Here is a 22297-nt window from a genome sequence, read left to right on the forward strand (position 1 = left end):
GGAAAACATTTATACATATAAATTATGTAATCTCAAGTGCATTTGAACAGCGGTGAAACACTTTCTTATGATGTGTGTGTGTAACACAGACAAGTTGGGATCCATAAGCAGTTTATTAATTGAACTCACAGAACAGGCAATGGTCAAGCAATGGGGAAGCAGGGCACTCGTAGGCAGGCTGAGAGTGTAGTGAGGCAGGCAGAATGTCAGGGCAGGCAGCAAGTGGCAATACGTAGAGGCGGGCAAGAGTTCAGGTAGGTAGGCAGCAATCAATCGTAGTCAGAAGGGAGAGCAAGGTCGGAAAGCAGATAATCAACAGGGATAGTAACTAGAACGCTCAGTAGAATAGTCGGGACTAACAAGACTTCGCAGTGAGTGTGAGACTGCGTGTAGCTTAAATAGAGGGAGATGAATGGAGATCAGCTGTGGATTAATTAAGCCCGGTATGTGGGTAATTAGAACTCCGGTGGCCGATCGAGGAGGCGCCTTCATGGGCGTTTGTGACAGTGTGGGTGTGTGTGTCACATTCATACGAGCAGACAGAGAAGTTTTGCAGCAGCAGAAATAGAAATAAACCTTGTGTAAATTGTCAGCATGCATGATCATATTTTTTTATCAAGAAAATTCACGTTGGATCATAACTTCTTTTTCCTACTAAGACCTTTGATATTAGGGCACAAATTTTTGAAACAACACTGCATAAGATATTCAGGTTTTTCAGAGAATGTATTTTTTACTTGTATTTTGTCTTACTGTACTGGCAGAGTTTTTATTGTCAAAACAAGTGAAAAAAAATCTACCAGTGCTGAAGAAGAAATCCAAAGAATTTAGAATACATTACTGACCTCGAGTAATCTAATGAAAAACATTACAAATGACATTTTACAGCATGTATTCTGTAATCTGTAGTGGAACACATTTCTAAAGTAACCCTCCCAACCCTGGATGTATATGACTTTCTTCTGCAGAACACGGAGTGGTGGTGGCGTAGCACATAACTGTTAATCAGAAGGTCGCTGGTTCGATCCCCACCGTCGTGTCCTTGAGCAAGGCACTTAACTTCAGGTTGCTCTGGGGGGGATTGTCCCTGTAATAAGTGCACTGTAAGTCGCTTTGGATAGAAGCGTCTGCCAAATGCATAAATGTAAATGTAACACAGATGAAGATTTTTGGAAGAATTTCTCAGCTCCGTAGGTCCAATACAATGCAAGTGAATGGTAACCAAAATGATGAAGCTTCAAAAAGCACAAAGGCAGCAGAAAGGTAATCCATAAGACTCCAGTGGTTAAAGCTATGTCTTCTGAAAGGATCTAATCGATTTTGGGTGAGAACAGACCAAAATGTACAGTATCTCCTATTTCACTATAAATCTTGACATCTGCAGTCTCCCTGGCAATCATCATTTCAAGCTGAATTAAACTTTCAAATGACATCTCTTCATTTTTATGGGACCCATAAAAAAAAAAAAAAAAAAAAACAGAAAACAACTTTAACTTCCCCACTTCTGACTTAACCCAAGTAGAATGCTGATGAAGTGTCAGCTTCATTCCTCTTTCAGCCATGCTTCTCATCCACATTGTTTTTTTTTACAATGCATCCGGAAAGTATTCACAGCGCTTCACTTTTTCCACATTTTGTTATGTTACAGCCTTATTCCAAAATGGATTCAATTAACTATTTTCCTCAAAATTCTGCAAACAATACCCCATAATGACAACGTGAAATAAGTTTGTTTGAAATCTTTGCAAATGTATTAAAAAAAAATTAAAATGACATTTACTCACAGCCTTTGCTCAATACTTTGCTGAAGCACCTTTGGCACCAATTACAGCCTCAAGTATTTTTGTGTATGATGCTACAAGCTTGGCACACCTATTTTTGGGCAGTTTCTCCCATTCTTCTTTGCAGGACCTCTCAAGCTCCATCAGGTTGGATGGGGAGTGTTGGTGCACAGCCATTTTCAAATCTCTCCAGAGATGTTCAATCGGGTTCAAGTATGGGCTCTGGCTTCCGTCTGGCCACTCTACCATACAGGCCTGATTGGTGGAGTGCTGCAGATATGGTTATTTGTCTGGAAGGTGCTACTCTCTCCACAGAGAAACACTGGAAAAAAAACCTCGTCAGAGTGACCATCGGGTTTTTGGTCACCTCCCTGACTAAGGCCCTTCTCCCCCGATCGCTCAGTTTGGCCGGGCGGCCAGCTCTAGGAAGAGTCCTGGTGATTCCAAACGTCTTCCATTTAATGACTGAGGCCACTGTGATCATTGGAACCTTCAATGCTACAGAAATGTCGTTGTTCCCTTCCCCAGATCTGTGCCTCGATACAATCCTGTCTCGGCGGTCTACAGACAATTCCTTGGACTTCATGGCTTGGTTTGTGCTCTGACATGCACTGTTAACTGTGGGACCTTATATAGACAGGTGTGTGCCTTTCTTAATGTCCAATCAACTGAATTTACCACAGGTGGACTCCAATCAAGTTGTAGAATCATCTCAATGATGATCAGTGGAAACAGGATGCACCTGATCTCAATTTTTAGTGTCATGGCAAAGGCTGTGAATACTTATGTACATGTGATTTTTTTTGTTTTTTATTTTTAATACATTTGCAAAGATTTCAAACAAACTTCTTTCATGTTGTCATTATGGGGTATTGTTTGTAGAATTTTGAGGACAATAATGAATTTAATCCATTTTGGATTAAGGCTGTAACATAACAAAATGTGGAAAAAGTGAAGTGCTGTGAATACTTTCCGGATGGACTGTATATCAGAATGTGCATGTGTCATTTATGCCGCATATACTTCTGTTGTAAATCTTGATTTGTTGATGGGAAAAAACTACATTGCAGTCAAAATAATGGCTAAAAGATTATCTAAAATTATTTACTGTATTTTGAAGCACCCACGATAACAATAGTGTGCATGTTAATTACGTGATATGCCGTATTATCTAATACCGTCACATGCCTATATTGCATAATGCACTTACGCTAATATAATGTTTTGTGAAGAAACATGTGTCACATGTTATTACATTTCTCAGCTACGTGAAAGCCATGTTGTGATATTGCATGATAGATCTTCATGTATATGGACACTGTCTTCATTGTGGGTAAAACATGTTGTCCTGTGAACTCATCTCTGCTCAAAGACATTTTCCCATCCAGTGAGCGCATGTGGTTTATGAAAGTCAGAGCAAAACCATAACAACACGACCCAAATTCCCTCTCTTCATGAAACCTGTAGGTGAAAGATATTTAAAATATATTAATACTAATATATTGTTCTTAAAAGACAGCCGTTATGACTTTATTTGGTTATAGTAAGTAGAACCACAATGTAGTAATTGCATTTTTTTATACTTCATATTAAATAGAATTCATATTAATGTATAAAATATAGAGCTGTCAGAATTAACGCTTTAACACGTGCGATTAAATGAAAAGGTTTAATGCATTTTTATTTTTATTCATCGTGATTAATGCATTTACCATTACTACAGCATAAACCAGCATAAACACTGGATGGAAGGGCAGAACCAGAGTCATTATACTGACGCACACTTCACAAGACACAGTCACACAACAGCGCTTCCATGTATGTGACAAATTGATGGAGAAAGGACTTCTTAATTCTATTTGATGTACAAAACAATCCCAGGAAACTTGTGATAGAAATCTCTGAATTTTCAGCCTAAATCATTTTAATTACCACAGAACCACATCTAGACTTAACTATCACCAAAATGCAGATTGAGATGTTTTTGTCGTAGATGTAGAGTTTGACGTTGACGCTGACACCCTGATGTGAATCATGAACGTAGCTTCAAAACTCCTGTAACAAAGTGGATAGCCACAGTCTACCGGCAGGTTAATATTGTGGAGTATGACATTTTAAGAGATTTAATGCCCACTGCAATGTATATGCAACCTATGGGGAGACTAGTTCTTTCAATTGACCCTTCGCTAAGCTCCTCCCCCCTTGGTTAATGTTGCTTGCTCTGACAAGCTCTGCAGAACAAGTGGCATAGGAATAAATGGGAGATTGCCATGAATTGCGCAGTTTTTGCCAAATAAATTGTAAAATTACACAGTAATTTGATTGAAAACTGTGCAGACTGTGAAACAGAATTGAGGCAAATGATTATCACTGTCACTTGAAAATAGAAAAGCATAATTTTACAGCGATTACAAACCTCATAATATTAGTGTATGTGAAAAGAACTGCTTATAACGTCTCACACTTATTTTGATGCTGTGAACTCTTTATTTACTATCACCTTTACTAAGACCTGAATAAATACCTAAATGAATAAATGTTAATATTCTGTGGTAATAGCTGTGTGTGTGTGTGTGTGTGTGTGTGTGTGTGTGTGTGTGTGTGTGTGTGTGTGTGTGTGTGTGTGTGTGTTTTAGAATCCAATAAGAAAATTCTCATTAGATTCCTTTAGGTTTGGTTCAGAATTATGATAAAAAATTCCAACAGAATAGAACCAATAATAAAATCATTTAGGACTTTTTTTTTGTGTTTTGTTTTTTTCTAGGCTTGAACATTCTTGCTAATTATTTAGGATGTATGATTTCATTACATGTGTTGCATGGGAAGTGTTGTACCGTTCTGAAACCCATTCTGGAAGTGCAGAAAACTCCTCCAGCACTCTGTCCCATGATTCCCTCAGGTCATGTCTCCATGGCGGGACGAGCTGTAAACAGACACACTGTTCCCATCCATGATCATCTTTCCGGATCCCTGAGAGGGTGTAGTTATAGACCAGACCTATAGATGCATTTTAAAAAACAATGAAAGCCATAAAGGGAATCTGTCAAGATCATGTCTGGGTTATTCTTCAGGCCAAAATCAAAAGATAGAGATAGACAGTTATTATTGTTTTTTAGTGAAAAATGTATGATAATTTAGTAAATTTTCCTTTCTTTTTTTTATTTTGGGGTGAAATATGACCTGGACACATTTTCGTGAATCCTGAGATTTACTATATAATAGTTATATTAATTGGGTTTGCTATACCTTCTGAACTTGAGAGCCCTACATGTATCTCTGTGTCATGCCATTCTCTGGAGGGATAAAGACAGACATTATAGAATAATGGCATTAATGGGTGCAATGTGTCATTATCTAACCTTTGTGTATGAATAAAATAATCCTAAACTCACCCAAGATATGATGGTCCGTGAACTGATCCTATCAAAAATGCACATGCAACTTTGTGTCCGTTTATAAAAGGACAGGGAAGTGTCACGGGTGCGTCTAAAAGTCCAAATGTGAGGATCTGATGACAGAACGGACAATGAGATCTCTCCAAATCGTAATTTTTACAAGAATATGTTGCATTTTGACGTGAAAAACTATAAATGTCTCTTCCACAGTGTCTGTACTTGATCACAGTTTTGTCCATTAGTTTTCAGGTGATCGGAGAGAGGCGGACTCAAGTTAGCCTACCTGTTGATTTTTGCTTCTGACTTCAGATCAGTTTCGTTTTCATTTTCCACTGGCGACTTCACTGCGTTCATAACTGTTCCACCAGAGGGCGCTCGGGCGCCTCAAAAAGCTAAATCCTCCACTGAGCCACATTCAAATCTAAGGAGATATTTTTTAATTGTGGATATCTAACTACAAATTATAAATCTAATTTCAGGGATTGATACCTGATATTACACTGTAAATCCGACTCAGAAATGTCTATAAAATGAGCTTACAGTAATGAAAAGCTAATGTGATTGGTCCATCTTGATCAGCGCGGTTAAAAGTAACAGTTAGCCAACTGTCTGAACAATAACAAAATGAGAAACTTTAAAAGAATTCGCATCGAAAATACACAGTGAAGTGTTAAAAAAAAATAGGTTACGTAGAATCATAAGCGGAGCGTGTGTAACCGTGCATTCAGACCAGAGGCAGCGAGAGCGTCAAAATTCGATCTGGCTGCCCTGCCAACGACGCTATCTAAGATTCGTGAACGCTCTGACGTAGTTGAAATAGGCGGCAACGTTCGTTCAGAATGCTTGGTTTTGTGAACTCTATTTAAAGGGGCCGAAAAGAATCAATACATATGGCGTTGAATGTTGGACAAAACAGCGCAAGCGCAAAAACAAAGCGCAAGTGAATTTCAACAGTGTGAGCACCATGACACAGCTCGCAAGTAAAATTTAAACCTGCAGAACTTGCAAATCACAAATTCGAGCACAAAAAATATGATTGTGCACACAAATTACCAAGTCCCACACACGCGCGAGTTTTTTCTGCACACGCGCGAGTTCTTTTCTGCACACGCACGAGTTCTTTTCTGCACACACGCGAGTTATTAGGCTTGTTTGAGATGCGCCTTGCCTCGCCTAAAATGTAGGTGAGAGTAGGCGGCTGCAGTGAGGGGAGGAGTGGAAAAAAGTGCAGGCATGCCGGACACTTCCTGAATCTCGCTGTGTTGTGGACTGCAAACGTCAGCAATGGAAGAGATCGCGTTCGCGTTCTTTATCGCAGACGAAGTGGATGCAATTGAAATACCACTGTTTTACACGAAGATGGTTATGATGAGGAGAATCACCAGTGCTCATTACTTAAAATGCCTTAGCTTGTTTCTGTTCTGCATTTCTCACTTGTTGCATTATATATGCTGCATATTTTTTATCTGTAAAAAGGAATTTCAATCAATAAAATAAAATAAATTCCATCATCAAGCAACCAATTTTTTTTTATTTTTTTACTCCCCATTCTTTATTGTCTCAGCAATTTCTTTGCTTACTGTTAATGTTATTGCTCCCTGGGAGTCTGATAGTGTTAATAACACATTCTCCATCTTGCTACAATTGTTAACTTTGTGGGTGCCTTTTATCATCAAAGCCATAATGAGAAATGATGAGCATACAGATGCTGCAATAAATTTACATTGTTATCCCTAATTATGGGTTAAACATTTTAGAGTGGGATATGGCACAGCTGATTAACCTAATGATGTGTATCCTACTTAAGGGATAGTTTACCCAAAGAAAAAAAAATATTTGGGTGAACTATCCCTTTTTTACATGAAAAATATTCTATATAAATATATTACACAATTGTTTGTCACCTTAATGTAAGTTTGAATTTCATGTTTAATGATTAGGAAAAGTGTGTACAGCAAATTATTATTCAAAAATAATATGAAACAAAAACACATTCTAAATTAAGAAATTAGCACGCATGTGTGGGTTTTGTTTACTGCACTCCAGGAATAAGACATACCCAGATAAAGATATCAGATAAAAACACACAAACATGAGGCCTAATTGTAAAACCGTCACATTAGATGTATGCATGTATTGATAGATTAACTAATTTATTTAATGGAATAATGTGGTACAAAAATGTCAATGTACAAAATTAACACAAGCATACAATACAATAAAGAAAAATTACAACAAACAGGACTTCAAACCAAGAAAATAAAAATAAAAGGGTAAATAAAGCATATGTACTAATTATTAATAAAGTACTATAGGAAAAGTAAATAGTATTAGGCTATAGGCACTGACGTGCGGTCTGGGTAGGCAAACTAGGCACTGCCTACCCTGCCAAAATTCAAAAATAAAATGTTTATTAAATAATACACTTGTATTTGTATTTTTACTTTTTATTCTTGTGATTTATATATCCAATATGTGTGTTATTCCAATTGTTTAGACGTTATGATGACAAATGTAGCAGTTACGTATAATCAACTAAAAACAAATGGTAGAATAAGCAGTGCTTTTACGGTCCATTCATTGCAGACGACACGCGGAAAACCCATGTTGCGCATGCGCAATTCGATCCTGTATTCTTTAACATGTACGGCAAAAAGCACAAATCTACTGTGCCTTTTGACGTAAATATGTTATGCCCGTAATCATCTCCGTTACGTATCAGACATGGACCAATTAAAATCGAGATATTCCTGGACATTTGCGTAGCTAACGTCATTACACCACAGCTAGCGTACATGCCTAATCCCCGCCAAATTCAAAATCAAAATCACAGCACCGGCCGTAACCACGGAATTAAGAATTTTTTCCAACTTCCAAGCTCGATTTTAATTCCAAATATGAGTTAATTGCAAGAGGGAGGTCTACGCCAGCCTTAGATGGACTAGTACAGCAAAAGGGCTCAAAAATTATCCGATCATTTCAAACTGATTGGTATGTAAGAAAAGATTGGCTATGTGGCTGTGCTAACAATCAGCGGCTGTACTGCTATCCCTGCCTGCTTTTTTCAACCAGTCAGACTGTTTTGACTTCAGCGGGATATTGTGATTTAACAACCTGCCCGCAGCTTTAACCAAGCATGAAAAGTCGTCAGCTCACTTCCAGTGTCAAATTACACTGAAAATCTTTGGAAAATCTCGGATCGACCTTGCACTTGACGAGCAAAGGAAGCTGTATATAACCTACCACAATGAAAAGGTAAAGGATTGTTGTATTGTATCTTCTGTTATAAAGATGAAGATTGCACATAAAAAAATAAGCACATAATGTTGTATAAAATAAACAACTTATGTTCTGTTATATGTTCTGTGTTTTGACTATTTTGTATAATATCTAATGAAGATATATTAACAAAATCGTATATATTATATATAAAACATATATAAAATACATATACATTTCTTGATATGCCGCGCTTGTGCGTAACGTTCACTGTTTACGCGCTTGTGTGTGTGTGTCTGTGATAGAGAGAGAGAGAGAGAGAGAGAATACACGATATACATCCTGATTTTTACATTTCTTGATATGCCGCGCTTGTGCGTAACGTTCACTGTTATTACGTATTATTAGCTTAAACAATAAATCAGGTAATCTGGCTTTCATAACTCAGTGCCTAGCCTCTTTAAGACATCACCGCACGTCACTGGCTATAGGTAATGGACTTCTTAGAATTAAGGGAAATATCAGCTGACAATCGCAGCCAATGAGCATTAAGTTGTGTCGTCAGCAAGTCGTTTCCCATCATGCTTTGATCTACGCAGTCGGTGGAGAGCAACTGCGCGCGACTGCAGAATCCGACACGTGCGCCTTGCGCTCGCGATAATTTTTTGACATACGTCAGCATGACATCAGGGCAAGGCGGACCGCTCTCGGACACATTTCTAACCGGCATGCATTACGCGCTGATCACCGGCAATCGGTTCTGCGCAGAGTTTGCTCATCTCAAACAAGCCGGTTTTGACACTCAGGGGCGGGGCCCAATCCTTTCTGTTAAAAAATGCTATTGGCTGCTGACCAAATACTGTATTGATTGGCTGCATCTCTCGTGATTGGCTGTTGTTGGACGAGAACAGACAGAAAGCGGGAACTTTTTATTTTAACCGCTTCACTACCGCTCCATACATGTTGATTTACATATCTGAATGAAAAAAAAAAATTAATTCCTTAACATTGCAATATGTTTATTGCTCTTAAAATTACAAAATAAAAGACTATACAAGTGCAAAGAAATGCATTCTTAGTAGAGGTAGCATTCAATAAAACCTAGAAGCCTTGAAAACACATAGGCCTAGCTTACTGAAAAAAAGTGCATCTTGTAATTCTTCTTTCAGAATAAAATAACAACAACTTGATGTCTAGCATTCAATAAAAAAAATAAAAAGGTCACCCAAAATACTTGTTTAGAGCAATTGAAAAGAATACAGTAACCAATGTAAACTTGAGGGCTTTAAGCTAATACAGAGAGTGCTTTTCCAACAAAATATAAATAAAAATTAACAGCGACAGTGGGAGCCAGCCTGTCATGGCGTCTTTCCTGAACCAACAGAATTGAACATTTATTTTGAAAACACAGTCCTAGCTTACTGAAAAAAGTGCAGCTTTTAATTCTTCATTCACATAAAAATAACAACAGCATATAGTAGTAATACACTCTGCCACTCACCTTTTTCTTAAACTCAAAATTCAAAAATAAAATTCAAGTAAAAGTGTACAAGAGCATAATGCATTCTGATGTCTAGCATTCAATCAAAAAATAAAAAGGTCACCCAGCCACCCTTTCTTAGAGCTATTGAAAGAATACAGTAACTATTGTAAACTTGGGGGCTTTAAGCTAATACAGAAAGTTATTTTCCAACAAAAAATAAATAATGAAAAGTAACATTCAGAATTCAACATTTATGTTGAACATACTGAAAAAAGCATCTTCATTCACATGCAAATAACAACTTACACTCTGACACTTTCCTTTCAACTTAAGAATACTGTGTGTGTGTGTGTGTGTGTGTGCGTGCGGCGCCTCTTCAGGTGCTGGTGCATTGCCGTGGTGCTAGAATGGAAGGCCATCTCCATTTTGCAAAGACGACATATCACGGAATTGTTTCCTTTAACTTAAAATAATTCCCATACTTTAGAGGAACGAGTGCCTTGCACTTCTGATAGTCTGAGGAGCCACTCGTGTTGCTAGTACTCTCCGGCGCCGCCATCTTTGTTTTGGGTCTGACGAATCGACGCGCATATTTTGTCAGAGAGAGTTGCGACAACGGAAGTTCTTTATGCTTGATCGTCACGTGATTCACGTAGACTTCAGATAGTTCCAGGCATATACATAATAAATACAGAAGCTGTGTCTGAAATCGCCCACTCGTTCACTCATTCACTATTTCCTATATAGTGAATGGCTGTGAGTGCACTATATTTCAGCATTGAGTGAACGAAACGAGTGAGCGATTTCAGACGCTGACGTAAATTCTATGCGTCAGAGAACACTCGGGAGCTGTCGCAGACATTTGTCATAAACATTTCACCTGTGTGGTTTATTGAATTTGATAATCTCAAAAAAAAAAAAAAAAGAATTTGATAATTTCTCTGTAATCTTTATACAGTTATAGTTTATATATATATATATAATTTTATGATGGGCAATTAAATATTTTATTTTTGCATTAATAAAAATACAAAAAATTCAATGATCATAATACAGTTAATCTTTTCACTTGTTCATTTGATATGCGTATTACATTAATGATAAATTACTTCAATTTGTCATGTTTAGATTTTATTTTTCATAAAAAAGATAATAACGATCTGTTAAAGATAAAAATAATGAAAACGCTATTGCACGCTCCTATATATCTTATTAAAACAAATAGTAGAAAAGTAAACTACCAACAAAAACCAACCTAAGTGCACAAGCACACCTTTTCGCTGGGTTCTTCTTATCGGTGTCCTCCATCCGAGTCCAGAGGCAAACTTGATGCAACTCTTTGTTTCTGGTGAATTACATTTTCTAGTGAAGAAAATGTTATTTTACACAACTTTGAGGCATGCGTTGTTGGCTCGTCGACGTCACCCATTGGTAATAATTATTAAGACAAAATAAATTTAGCTGTAAACTAAATAAATGAAGAATAGATCCATTGAACTCTTAAAAACTTATTTTCTTAAATCACATATTTAAAAACTTAGTTTAAAGTTGACTGTATTTTGTCTACATAAGATAAGCTAATAAAATATAGTGTTCAAAGTTGAAGTTAATACACTGATGTCAGTAGATAATTTGTGTATCTTATGTTTATATAAATAAATAAAAAATTAATGTCCAGAATGTCAAGAAGGATTACACATTTAACACACTATAGTGTGAGTGTGTGTGTATATATATATATATATATATATATATATATATATATATTTATTTTAACTCCATAAAAATAGAAACATCCCTTTTCAGGACACTGTATTTTTAAAGAATTTTGAAAAAATACAAATAACTTTACAGATCTTTATTGTTTCCATGCTTGTTCAATGAACCATAAACAAATAATGAAAATGCACCTGTGGAATGGTCATTAAGACACTAACAGCTTACAAATGGCAAGGTCACAGTTATAAAAACTTAGGACACTAAAGAGATCTTTCTACTGACTCTGAAAAACACCAAAAGAAAGATGCCCAGTGTCCCTGTTCATCTGCATGAACATGTCTTAAGCATGCTACATGAAGGCAAGAGGACTGCAGGTGTGCAGAGATAAATTCCACTGTCCATCGTCGAAGGAATGAGTGTTACACCGAGGCCTGTACTCTGGATCGATTTGGAGGTGGAGGGTCCGTCATGGTCTGGGGCGGTGTGTCACAGCATCATCGGACTGAGCTTGCTATCATTGCAGTCAATCTCAATGCTGTGCATTACAGGGAAGACATCCTCCTCCCTCATGTGGTACCCTTCCTGCAGGCTCATCCTGACATGTCCCTCCAGCATGACAATGCCACCAGCCATACTGCTCGATCTGTGCATTATTTCCTGCAAGACAGGAATGTCAGTGTTCTGCCATGGCCAGCGAAGAGCCTGGATCTCAATCCTATTGTGCACGTCTGGGTCCAGTTGGAACGGAGGGTGAGGGTTAGGGCCATTCCCCCCAGAAATGTCCAGGAACTTGCAAGTGCCTTGGAGCAAGAACTGGCAAATCTGGTGCAGTCCATGAGGTGGGTGGGTGGCTTCCTTAGCTCCTACAAATGATTTAGAAGAGAATGATAAATCTTACAGAGATTACTTATACATAACATTTTCATATAAAAAGGCTCTGACAGCATAAAGTCATTCAGTATGGTTTTAAAGGAATAGCTCATCCAATAATTATAATTTACTCACCCTTAAGTGGTCTCAAACTTGTGCTCTGTGGAAGAAATTCATACAAATATTTTAGAGACATGATCGGTTTATCTCCATACAATGCAAGGCATAAAGGCACCAAAAAGGTTATGAGTAAGACTAACAGTTTTTTGATTAGAACAGACAAAAAAATCGTTACACTCCTTTTTCAATATAAACCTTGCCATAGTCTTCTAGCCCTAGATTTCATGCTCCAAGATTTCAAGTTTGATTACACTTCCTGACACCATCTAGCATTCTGGATAATTAATAGTTGAGTATGAGCTCTGCAATTGTCCTGAGTGGCGGAGTGAAGGAGGACATATGATATAAATAACCAAGGGCTTGTAAACGTTCTAAAAGGAGAATTTATAAATTTAGATATTATCTGAATTTGTGAAATGTATGTACATATCTGTAATATCAAATAGATACATTACTGCATTACTAAAAAAAGCTACTTTTGTGCATCATTAAAAAACATCTTGCAGATGAAGCAAATTATGTAAATTTACAAGCAGAACTGCATATATTATTAAGATGAATTTACCTTGTAGGTTAAATTTTTCCCACTTTGTGGCAGGGGTTACCACACCAAGCAACCCCATCTCTTTCAGAACAGTTCTGTAGTACATGTAACGTAATAACTTAAATATTACTATTTACTCATATAAAATGAAACTGAACTCTACTAATTTCTGAGGAAAAGAAATCTACAAACTCACTCCCATCGAAACAGGGCTGCGTTCCTGCGCCCAGAGAAGAGATGCCCATTGGCCATCCTGCTCATTATGAGACGCTTTACGTATTCATCCATGCCTAAAACAATAGAAATCTTCGGTACATTATTTTCTAAGGCATATGCGAATACAGTAGTTACATGTTATAAATAATATATGTGAAGAATCCAACAAATTATCATTTGCTATGTGAAATCTCGACAGTAAAAATTACACTTGCTAGTTTCGAGTCAAAAATTGCATTTAAGCGGAGTTAGTGGCCAATTATAAATTAATCCATCAATATGTATAATTTTACTTAGTTATATCTTGCTACAGATTTATTTGTATTAATAAAATAGTTACTTACATTTATAAAAGTTGCCGCCTCCGGTGTTTACGTCCGCCATTTGCAATTTTATTTTGTGATTTGTAAATACACACAATTTAATCTGTACAAATATCTTTTTATTTCACATACAAAGTGTGATTTACGCCTTTGTGGATCCATTTCTACACACAAAACTGTTTTTACGCATTTGTGGATTGCTTCCGGGCAATTTGCAGGTCACGTGACATTTGCAACGCCTTTTTACACATTTGTGGATTTTTGTCCACTCTGTCCCGCTGCGATCTGCAAAAAGACATTTGTAAGGCGTACGTGTGAGAGCAGTTAATTAGCCACACCAGCAGGTGGCGGTGCAAGCACACACAGTCTATGACACACATAGAACCTGAAAGAGCATCATGAGTGTCATACTATGAGCTGCATGGCATACCATGGCGTCAGGAAATCGAAAGCAAACCCGCTGCAAACCGTAAGTAACAGGTTTTCTTGATCAATCAAAATAATGATAATAACTGTAAGTTGAGGAAACAGTATGTAATGTAACGTTAATGGGTTGATGCAGTGTCCAGCTTAGTTCAGCTAAAACCTTAACGATCTGACTTGCTAGCTTAAAATTAACGTTAATGTTACGTTCTTCTTGTTTAAGCTAACGTTACGTTACTAGCCACCCAGGGCCAAATGTCTGATGGTATCTCTTGGAATGGCCTATCTTGACTTATTGCATCATGTACTGTTAGTTCTGGGCATTTGTGTTAATATTTCCATCTAGGGAACCAAAGTAAGTTAATCCCACGTGTCTGTTGTCTCAGTACTTCTTGTCTAGACAGCTAAAGTGGCTGGTAATGTTAACGTTACTCGGAAAAGGTTATGGACAGGCATAACGTTACGTCTTGCCCACCAAAATTAAACAATGCATTTCGTAACGTTACACCTTTAGGTGTCAATTTAACCTCACTGTACACTATAGGTTGATTTTTAAACCATTGGACGTCTAGATCTAGCACTGTAATTGTAATTAACCGTTAACGGCTTTTCAAAAACGCTTTGCCCTCTAGTCAAACTTCATGACGGTGCTCTCTATGGCAAACTCTGTTTCCCTACACGGATTATTTTGAAATAACGAACATAATAAATATCCAAAACGCCATAAAGTATAAGTTTTGAAAACCTTGGAAACTACAACTATCTTTACTCTTTGCTTTAATATTTAACTTTTCAATACGCTATACTATGTAGACATACGTTGTATTATGTAGATCTACTTATTTGTGATCTTCAGTATTTTATTTATTTTGCTGCTGTTAGTTATGCTGATGTTTTAACGTCCACATGAACATCCACATAAAATCTTACAGTTATCTAGAAAAAACTCAATCAAATAATCATAAAGTAGAATTTGTCAAAATATTTGTATTGTACTACTACACAATAACAGTAATATAAACATACTACAACAGAAAGAAGTGTAAAATTAATGATATGAAGAAGGTGATATGAAGACACTTGGTTTAAATTGACTTTGTAAACTGCAGTGTAACTACTGATGATAACAACAAATCTTTTCACCAATGTGGGGCAATCATAGGACCCTGTCTTTTTTTTATCCCAATTTTATTGCAACCCTTGTTAAAAATCTTAATAGTTGTAGAATGATAGTTATTACATGTTAATGATAATTGTAATACTAATGCATTTCTGTCTTTCTGTCTTTCTCTCTTGAAATCAGGATGGACCACAAAGTACAGTTGAATCTGCCGCCAAGGCCCTGATAAATATAATTTCAAGAAATTTAACAGGCCAGGCCAGAGCAGACGACAGAGCAGGCTACAGGGCAGGCTACTAGGACTCCTTCAACACCCAGTGAGAGGGTCCAGCATGAGTTAAGAAGGTAATTAAATGTTTTTAAATAATTATACACGTATAGTCATTTCTTCTAAGCTCTGAATTAGTACTCTATATTCAGTGTTGGAAAAGCAATTTTTAAAGCATAGCTTTCAAAGTTGACAGTTGACACTGAAAGACGCTGAACTACAACTAAGCTACCCTTGGGAGAAATCTATTTTGGTTAACTAAAGCTACTTAAAAGCTCAAATTAAAAATGTACATCATGTTGCCCTTGACTTTAACCTTGTTTGGATAACTATGACCTGGATGACTGAGAATCTTTACAGATATACATCATGTAACATATTTTTTTTCTTACAACATCTAATACAAATGAGTCACCTGTGGGGAAAATTTTACTCCGTTGAGTTTTAATCAACAAATAAAATATCCCACTATTTATGGTAAAGTGCAAGGAATGTCATTTTGCATAGCTGTCGAATAAAACCATTTTTAGGTTTTGTAGGTGGAGCTAGTCATTGTCATGTATCTGCTTAAGTGTGGCCATTGTGATTCTTTCTAAGGCTTGTACTTGCCTAATTTTTGATTTATGTCTTGTTCTCGCCATTCTCTGAAACCATTATTTTGATCAGGTGACATTCCTTTTTTAACCACCGTATTTTATATTTTTGTAGACAATTTCCTGGTTTCTATCGTGGGGCACAAAGAAACAAGAAAAGGCCTGAAATATTTCTGTAGTATCAGAGAAACTCAGTAGGATTTTGAAGAAACACAACATCCCTGTGTTTTTTAAACCCAAGAACACACTAAGACAGATGATGGTCCACCCAAAGACCGCACAGTTGGGGAAACTAAACCACCACTTCACAGACGCATGGCTCAACACAGAAGGGCCAACTCCTCAGGTCAAGACTCAACAGTTTACCTACATCTGAAGGACAGAGGACACTCGTTTGAGGACCACCAGGTGCACATTTTAGACAGAGAAGATGGATGGTTTGAAAGAGGTGTCAAGGAAGCCATCTACACCGGGTTGAGAAGCCGTTGCTTAACAGAAGAGGGGTCTACGCCACCACTTATCCCCCACTTACAATGTGGTCCTTTCATCACTTCCCAGGAAACTGAACAAACGTAACCTATTGGCCTCAGGTGAAGATGCCAACGATGGTCGTTCAGTCTTGGTCAAGTGAAGATGCATTTTGTATCCACATAGCATTAGTGTACAGGTGCTGGTCATATAATTGGAATATCATCAAAAAGTTGATTTATTTCAGTAATTCCATTCAAAACGTGAAACTTGTATAATGTATACATTCATTCCACACAGACTGATATAATAAGTAAGTGTTCATTCCTTTTAATTTTGATGATTATAACTGACAACTAATGAAAACCCCCAAATCAGTATCTCAGAAAATTAGAACATTGTGAAAAGGTTCAAAATTGAAGACACCAGGTGCCACACTGTAATCAGCTAATTAACTCAAAACACCTGCAAAGGCCTTTAAATGGTCTCTCAGTCTAGTTCTGTAGGCTACATAATCATGGGGAAGACTGATGACTTCACAGCTGTCCAAAAGACAACTATTGACACCTTGCACAAGGACGGCAAGACACAAAAGGTCATTGCTAAAGAGGCTGGCTGTTCACAGAGCTCTGTGTCCAAGCACATTAATAGAGAGGCGAAGGGAAGGAAAAGATGTGGTAGAAAAAAGTGTACAAGCAATAGGGATAACCACACCCTGGAGAGGATTGTGAAACAAAACCCATTCAAAAATGTGGTGGAGATTCACAAAGAGTGGACTGCAGCTGGAGTCAGTGCTTCAAGAACCACCACGCACAGACGTATGCAAGACATGGGCTTCAGCTGTCTTATTCCTTGTGTCAAGCCACTCTTGAACAAGACACAGCGTCAGAAGCGTCTCGCCTGGGCTAAAGACAAAAAGGACTGGACTGCTGCTGAGTGGTCTAAAGTTATGTTATCTGATGAAAGTAAATTTTGCATTTCCTTTGGAAATCAAGGTCCCAGAGTCTGGAGGAAGAGAGGAGAGGCACAGAATCCACGTTGCTTGAAGTCCAGTGTAAAGTTTCCACAGTCAGTGATGGTTTGGGGTGCCATGTCATCTGCTGGTGTTGGTCCACTGTGTTTTCTGAGGTCCACGGTCAACGCAGCCGTCTACCAGGAAGCTTTAGAGCACTTCATGCTTCAACTTTATGGAGATGCAGATTTCATCTTCCAACAGGACTTGGCACCTGCACACAGTGCCAACGCTACCAGTACCTGGTTTAAGGACCATGGTATCCCTGTTCTTAATTGGCCTGCAAACTTGCCTGACCTTAACCCTATAGAAAATCTGTGGGGTATTGTGAAGAGGAAGAAGCGATACGCCAGACCCAACAATGCAGAAGAGCTGAAGGCCACTGTCAGAGCAACCTGGGCTCTCATAACACCTGAGCAGTGCCACAGACTGATCAACTCCATGCCACGCCGCATTGCTGCTGTAATTCAGGCAAAAGGAGCACCAACTAAGTATTGAGTGCTGTACATGCTCATACTTTTCATGTTCATACTTTTCAGTTGGCCAACATTTCTAAAAATCCTTTTTTTGTATTGGTATTAAGTAATATTCTAATTTTCGGAGATACTGAATTTGGGATTTTCATTAGTTGTCAGTTGTAATCATCACAATTAAATGAAATGAACACTTGAAATATATCAGTCTGTGCTTAATGAATGTATACATTGTACAAGTTTCACTTTTTGAATGAAATTACTGAAATAAATCAACCTTTTAATGATATTCTAATTATACGACCAGCACCTGTATACTAATGCTATGTGGATACAAAATAACTTTAGCTCAGCACTGTACATGTAGTGGTTACTCTAATGTAGGCGGTTCATGGTCTGGGCTATATAAAGCGCCCTGAGGCAATTTCAATTGTAGATGTTGCTATGTGAAATTGCATTTTTTTTTTTTTTTTTTTAAATATGAAAATATTGAATGCACAAATACTATATAATTGTTAAGGAGTCTTTGTAACCTTTTTACAAAATAGAGATTCATTGTTATGTCCATGTTTAGACATGAAGCTGTGCCACAGTCCTTCAGCCCGGGGCTGTTAATTGTTTGCTGGCACTAGTGGGTTGTAGAGTTGTATGATTATGTAAACCACTCACCATCTGAGTAACCCACAAAAAGACAAAATGCAAGGCAACTTATGAAGGAGAATAAATATACTGCATACTTTGCTCTGTTAGTTTGTCCATATTATTCACAATGTTTCATCTCTTCTTTTTAGTATGGACAAAGATGGGGAGAGGGAGGAACTGGTGTTTTAACACTATTTGAATTGATTGTATTCTACCTTCAATGTGGTGGGAGAGGGTGGAATCTATAAATATACTGTATAGAGCAGCTTCAGTCATTTTACATCACAGTATGTTACAACTTATTGGAATCCAATATCCCTGAGTGGGATTTATCGAATAAAGAATGTCTGGTAATAATGTACTTTTACAAAGCATTATATAACTGACAGGAAGGTTCAACATTTTGTGTAGTCCACACAACTTCATGTATTAAATCATGAAAATGTAGACTAGAAGACTGCTCTCTCGTCCCTCTCCTCTCCCTCCTATCACTTTCTGCAGGTGTTTCTGGCTCTGGAGCTGTGGAGTCTGGATCTGTGGTTGCGAGTCACCTGCTGCCCCCATGTTCCTGTGGGACACCCTCTGTTACGATTATTGTTACTAGTCCTATTACTATTATCATTGCAACTATTATCATAAACATTGCTATGAATATCTGTACCATTATTCGCTCTGTCTATGGCAACATTGCCGCTACTGTCTGTACCTCTGTGTGTATATTGTGTAGGCTGCTCCTCCCTCCCTCTGGCTCTGTCTCTTTCTCTCGCCCCCAACCGGTTGAGGCAGATGGCCACCCACCCTGGGCCATGGTTCTGCTCAAGGTTTCTGCCTCTTAAAAGGAACCTTGCCTCTGTAGCCTAGCGCTTGCATTGTTGGGTTTCTGTAAATAACATCAGAGAGTACGGTCTAGACCTGCTCTTGATGAAAAGTGCTGTGAGATAAGTGTTGTTGTGATTTGGAGCTATATAAATAAAATTGAATAGAATACTACAAACATTTTCAGCTCATTTATTTAAATATGAACGTAAAGCAATACAGTATAGAATCGATAGTTACCTAAATACACTTGTAAGGCCTACAAAAAAGTTTAGATGGAATGGAGTCCAGTGGGTCAGCCGAGGTAGCCTAGAAAGTGTCAGAATCGGAGTCCAGTAACAGCTTGGACAGGAGATGAGCCCAGGGTGCTGCTAAAAAAAAGGGAAGGCTTAGTAACATTTTTGAGAAAATCATTGCCATAGTCATCTAACAGAAACACACCAGACATAATTGTTTAGAGTTTTTAGGTGAATGATCATTTTGCAGTGATCAGGACAACTGTCCTGGCCCACTGATCCTATCACCATGAAAACAGAATGTATAATGCTCAGTTGACAGCGATAACTGTTTTTACAACTAGTCAGAAAAATAATAACTTCTCAACTGAAAGAACAATTGTTGATTATGCAGACATAGTTTACAGGGTGGATGAGTCTGGCAGCTTCACTACTTCCTGAACTTCAGCCAGCCCTTTGTTTCCTGTCTGCCATTATTGGACAAACTGGTTAATCCAGGTGTGCCTGGCCTCAGTAACAATAAACAGGCACACCTGGATTAATCAGTTTGTCCAATAATGGCAGACAAGAAACAAAGGGCTGGCTGAAGTTCAGGAAGTAGTGAAGCTGTGCATAAAGCCTAATGTCTAGTTATTTACAGTTGTAGTGTGAACTACCAATTACTGTGAAACATAAAATATCTCGATTTAACTAAATGATTTCACGCGAGCTTACGTTGCCCAACTAACTTACCACAGCTAACACAACGTTAGCAAACTGTAGGCATCGCAGATTTACCTGGAGATGACGAGGATGAACCCGCTCCTGGATCACGAGCGTTGGGTTGAAGATTCTCCATTTTATCACCATCACCTACTGGTTGAAAACAACCCACAGTCGATGATTGATATCTCCTTGCAGTGGCATAGACTGTGCAGTCGTCGATATCCTCTCAATTCATGGGAGAAAATGTCGCTACCGCCACCTGCTGGTGTGGCTAATTAACTGCTCTCACACGTACGCCTTACAAATGTCTTTTTGCAGATCGCAGCGGGACAGAGTGGACAAAAATCCACAAATGTGTAAAAAGGCGTTGCAAATGTCACGTGACCTGCAAATTGCCGGAAGCAATCCACAAATCCGTAAAAACAGTTTTGTGTGTAGAAATGGATCCACAAAGGCGTAAATCACACTTTGTATGTGAAATAAAAAGATATTTGTACAGATTAAATTGTGTGTATTTACAAATCACACATTATTTTTGTCAATATGATTTTACACAACACAAATGTAAAAATACATGTTTTAGGTTGTGAGATATTTGTGTATATGTTTATTTACAGATCTCTGCACTACACATTGGACAAAATTCCACAAATGTGTAAAAAGGAACTTACAAATGTAACGTGACCCACAAATTCACAGGAAGTAATCTGCAAATGTGTAAAAACAGTTTTGTGTTGTACACATCACCCTGTATTTTTGTGGATATGATTTTACGTATCACAAATGTAAATATACACATTTGCAGATAGTGAAATATTTGCGCATCATTGTACACATTTGTAGATTGTCTTCTGTGGGTTACAAATATTAAAGTCCAATTAATTCTTCCATAAAACAGGTCTCGGGGAATTACTTTTCACGAGTAAGACTGAACATTTGTTTTTGGTCGTTATGTAATTAGTAATAGTAACGTTAGTTGGCCACCGGAGTTAGTCAGACTAAAATAGCTTGCTTGCGAGCTGTGAAAGTTGAGACATGAGTTGACATGATTTATAGTATAGTTTTATCTTATATTTTATATTATAAAGTAAATTTCCTGAGATTGGTTCTGAAGATGTGTTTTTTCTCAAGGAGCACATAGAGGAAACACAGTTTGGAATTGACAACCATAATTTTTCTCACTTGTCATTAGTTGTGTCTGTCTTTCACAAACTGAGGATGCACCACATTGCCAAACTTAACACTCTGACACTACAGAGTGGCAACTCAAGAAAAAAGCTATACAAAGCAGTTCTTTTCAAAGGGTTTTAGCTCTAACCCCCTGTGACCCAACAAAGGATGAGTGATTATAGATGATTGATGGATAGCAGTGAAATGAGTAATTTACTATTTTTATTATTGTCTATATTATTCTGCAATTAATATTACATTGTATTTGCTATTATTATATTATACCACTTGCGATTTATCAATCTATTATAGTTATGGTGTTAAATTATTGTACTAGTCACTATTTAACTTATTAATTTTTATTGACTATATTCTGTAATTAATATTTCATATTCTATTGCTATTATTATAGTATTATACGTAAAGTATATGCTATTACCTATAATTATTATATTATTGTACTTATGATATTATATAATTATACTATTCATTACTATTTTATTTGCTGTATACTGTTTGTTTATTTTATTGACTATACACTAAACTATTTAGCCTACTATTATTTCTCACTTTATCTTATATTTACTATTTGCATTGCACTGTAGTTGGACCGTCCATATAATATGTATTATCATAAAGGATCCATCAGTTATCTTTGTTATTGTATATTTGGAGTATCTATCTCTAAATATCCAATATTT

The 22297-nt window shown here is 37.4% G+C and overlaps 1 protein-coding gene and 1 long non-coding RNA gene across 3 annotated transcripts; one reads left to right on the plus strand and one right to left on the minus strand.

The window, feature by feature from the left end:
• Positions 1–2772: 2772 nt before the first annotated feature.
• On the minus strand, positions 2773–5417 carry mkrn2os.1 (MKRN2 opposite strand, tandem duplicate 1). Its single transcript, XM_052101970.1, has 4 exons — positions 5174–5417; positions 5028–5074; positions 4616–4778; positions 2773–3242 (listed from the first exon to the last, which is right to left on the minus strand). The coding sequence occupies exons 1-4, from the start codon at positions 5413–5415 to the stop codon at positions 3023–3025; spliced, it is 672 nt and encodes a 223-aa protein (XP_051957930.1). The 5' UTR covers positions 5416–5417; the 3' UTR covers positions 2773–3022.
• An 8587-nt stretch (positions 5418–14004) lies between these two features.
• On the plus strand, positions 14005–19657 carry LOC127626249 (uncharacterized). Of its 2 annotated transcripts, XR_007968431.1 has the most exons (4): positions 14005–14139; positions 15397–15558; positions 16190–16482; positions 19171–19657. It is a non-coding gene; the product is annotated as an uncharacterized LOC127626249 (long non-coding RNA). The 2 variants fall into 2 exon arrangements; XR_007968430.1 differs by lacking the exon at positions 19171–19657 and having other exon boundaries at positions 14007–14139; positions 16190–16542.
• Positions 19658–22297: the final 2640 nt, after the last annotated feature.

Source organism: Xyrauchen texanus, chromosome 32, assembly GCF_025860055.1.
Source record: "Xyrauchen texanus isolate HMW12.3.18 chromosome 32, RBS_HiC_50CHRs, whole genome shotgun sequence".
Classification (NCBI taxonomy): domain Eukaryota; kingdom Metazoa; phylum Chordata; class Actinopteri; order Cypriniformes; family Catostomidae; genus Xyrauchen; species Xyrauchen texanus.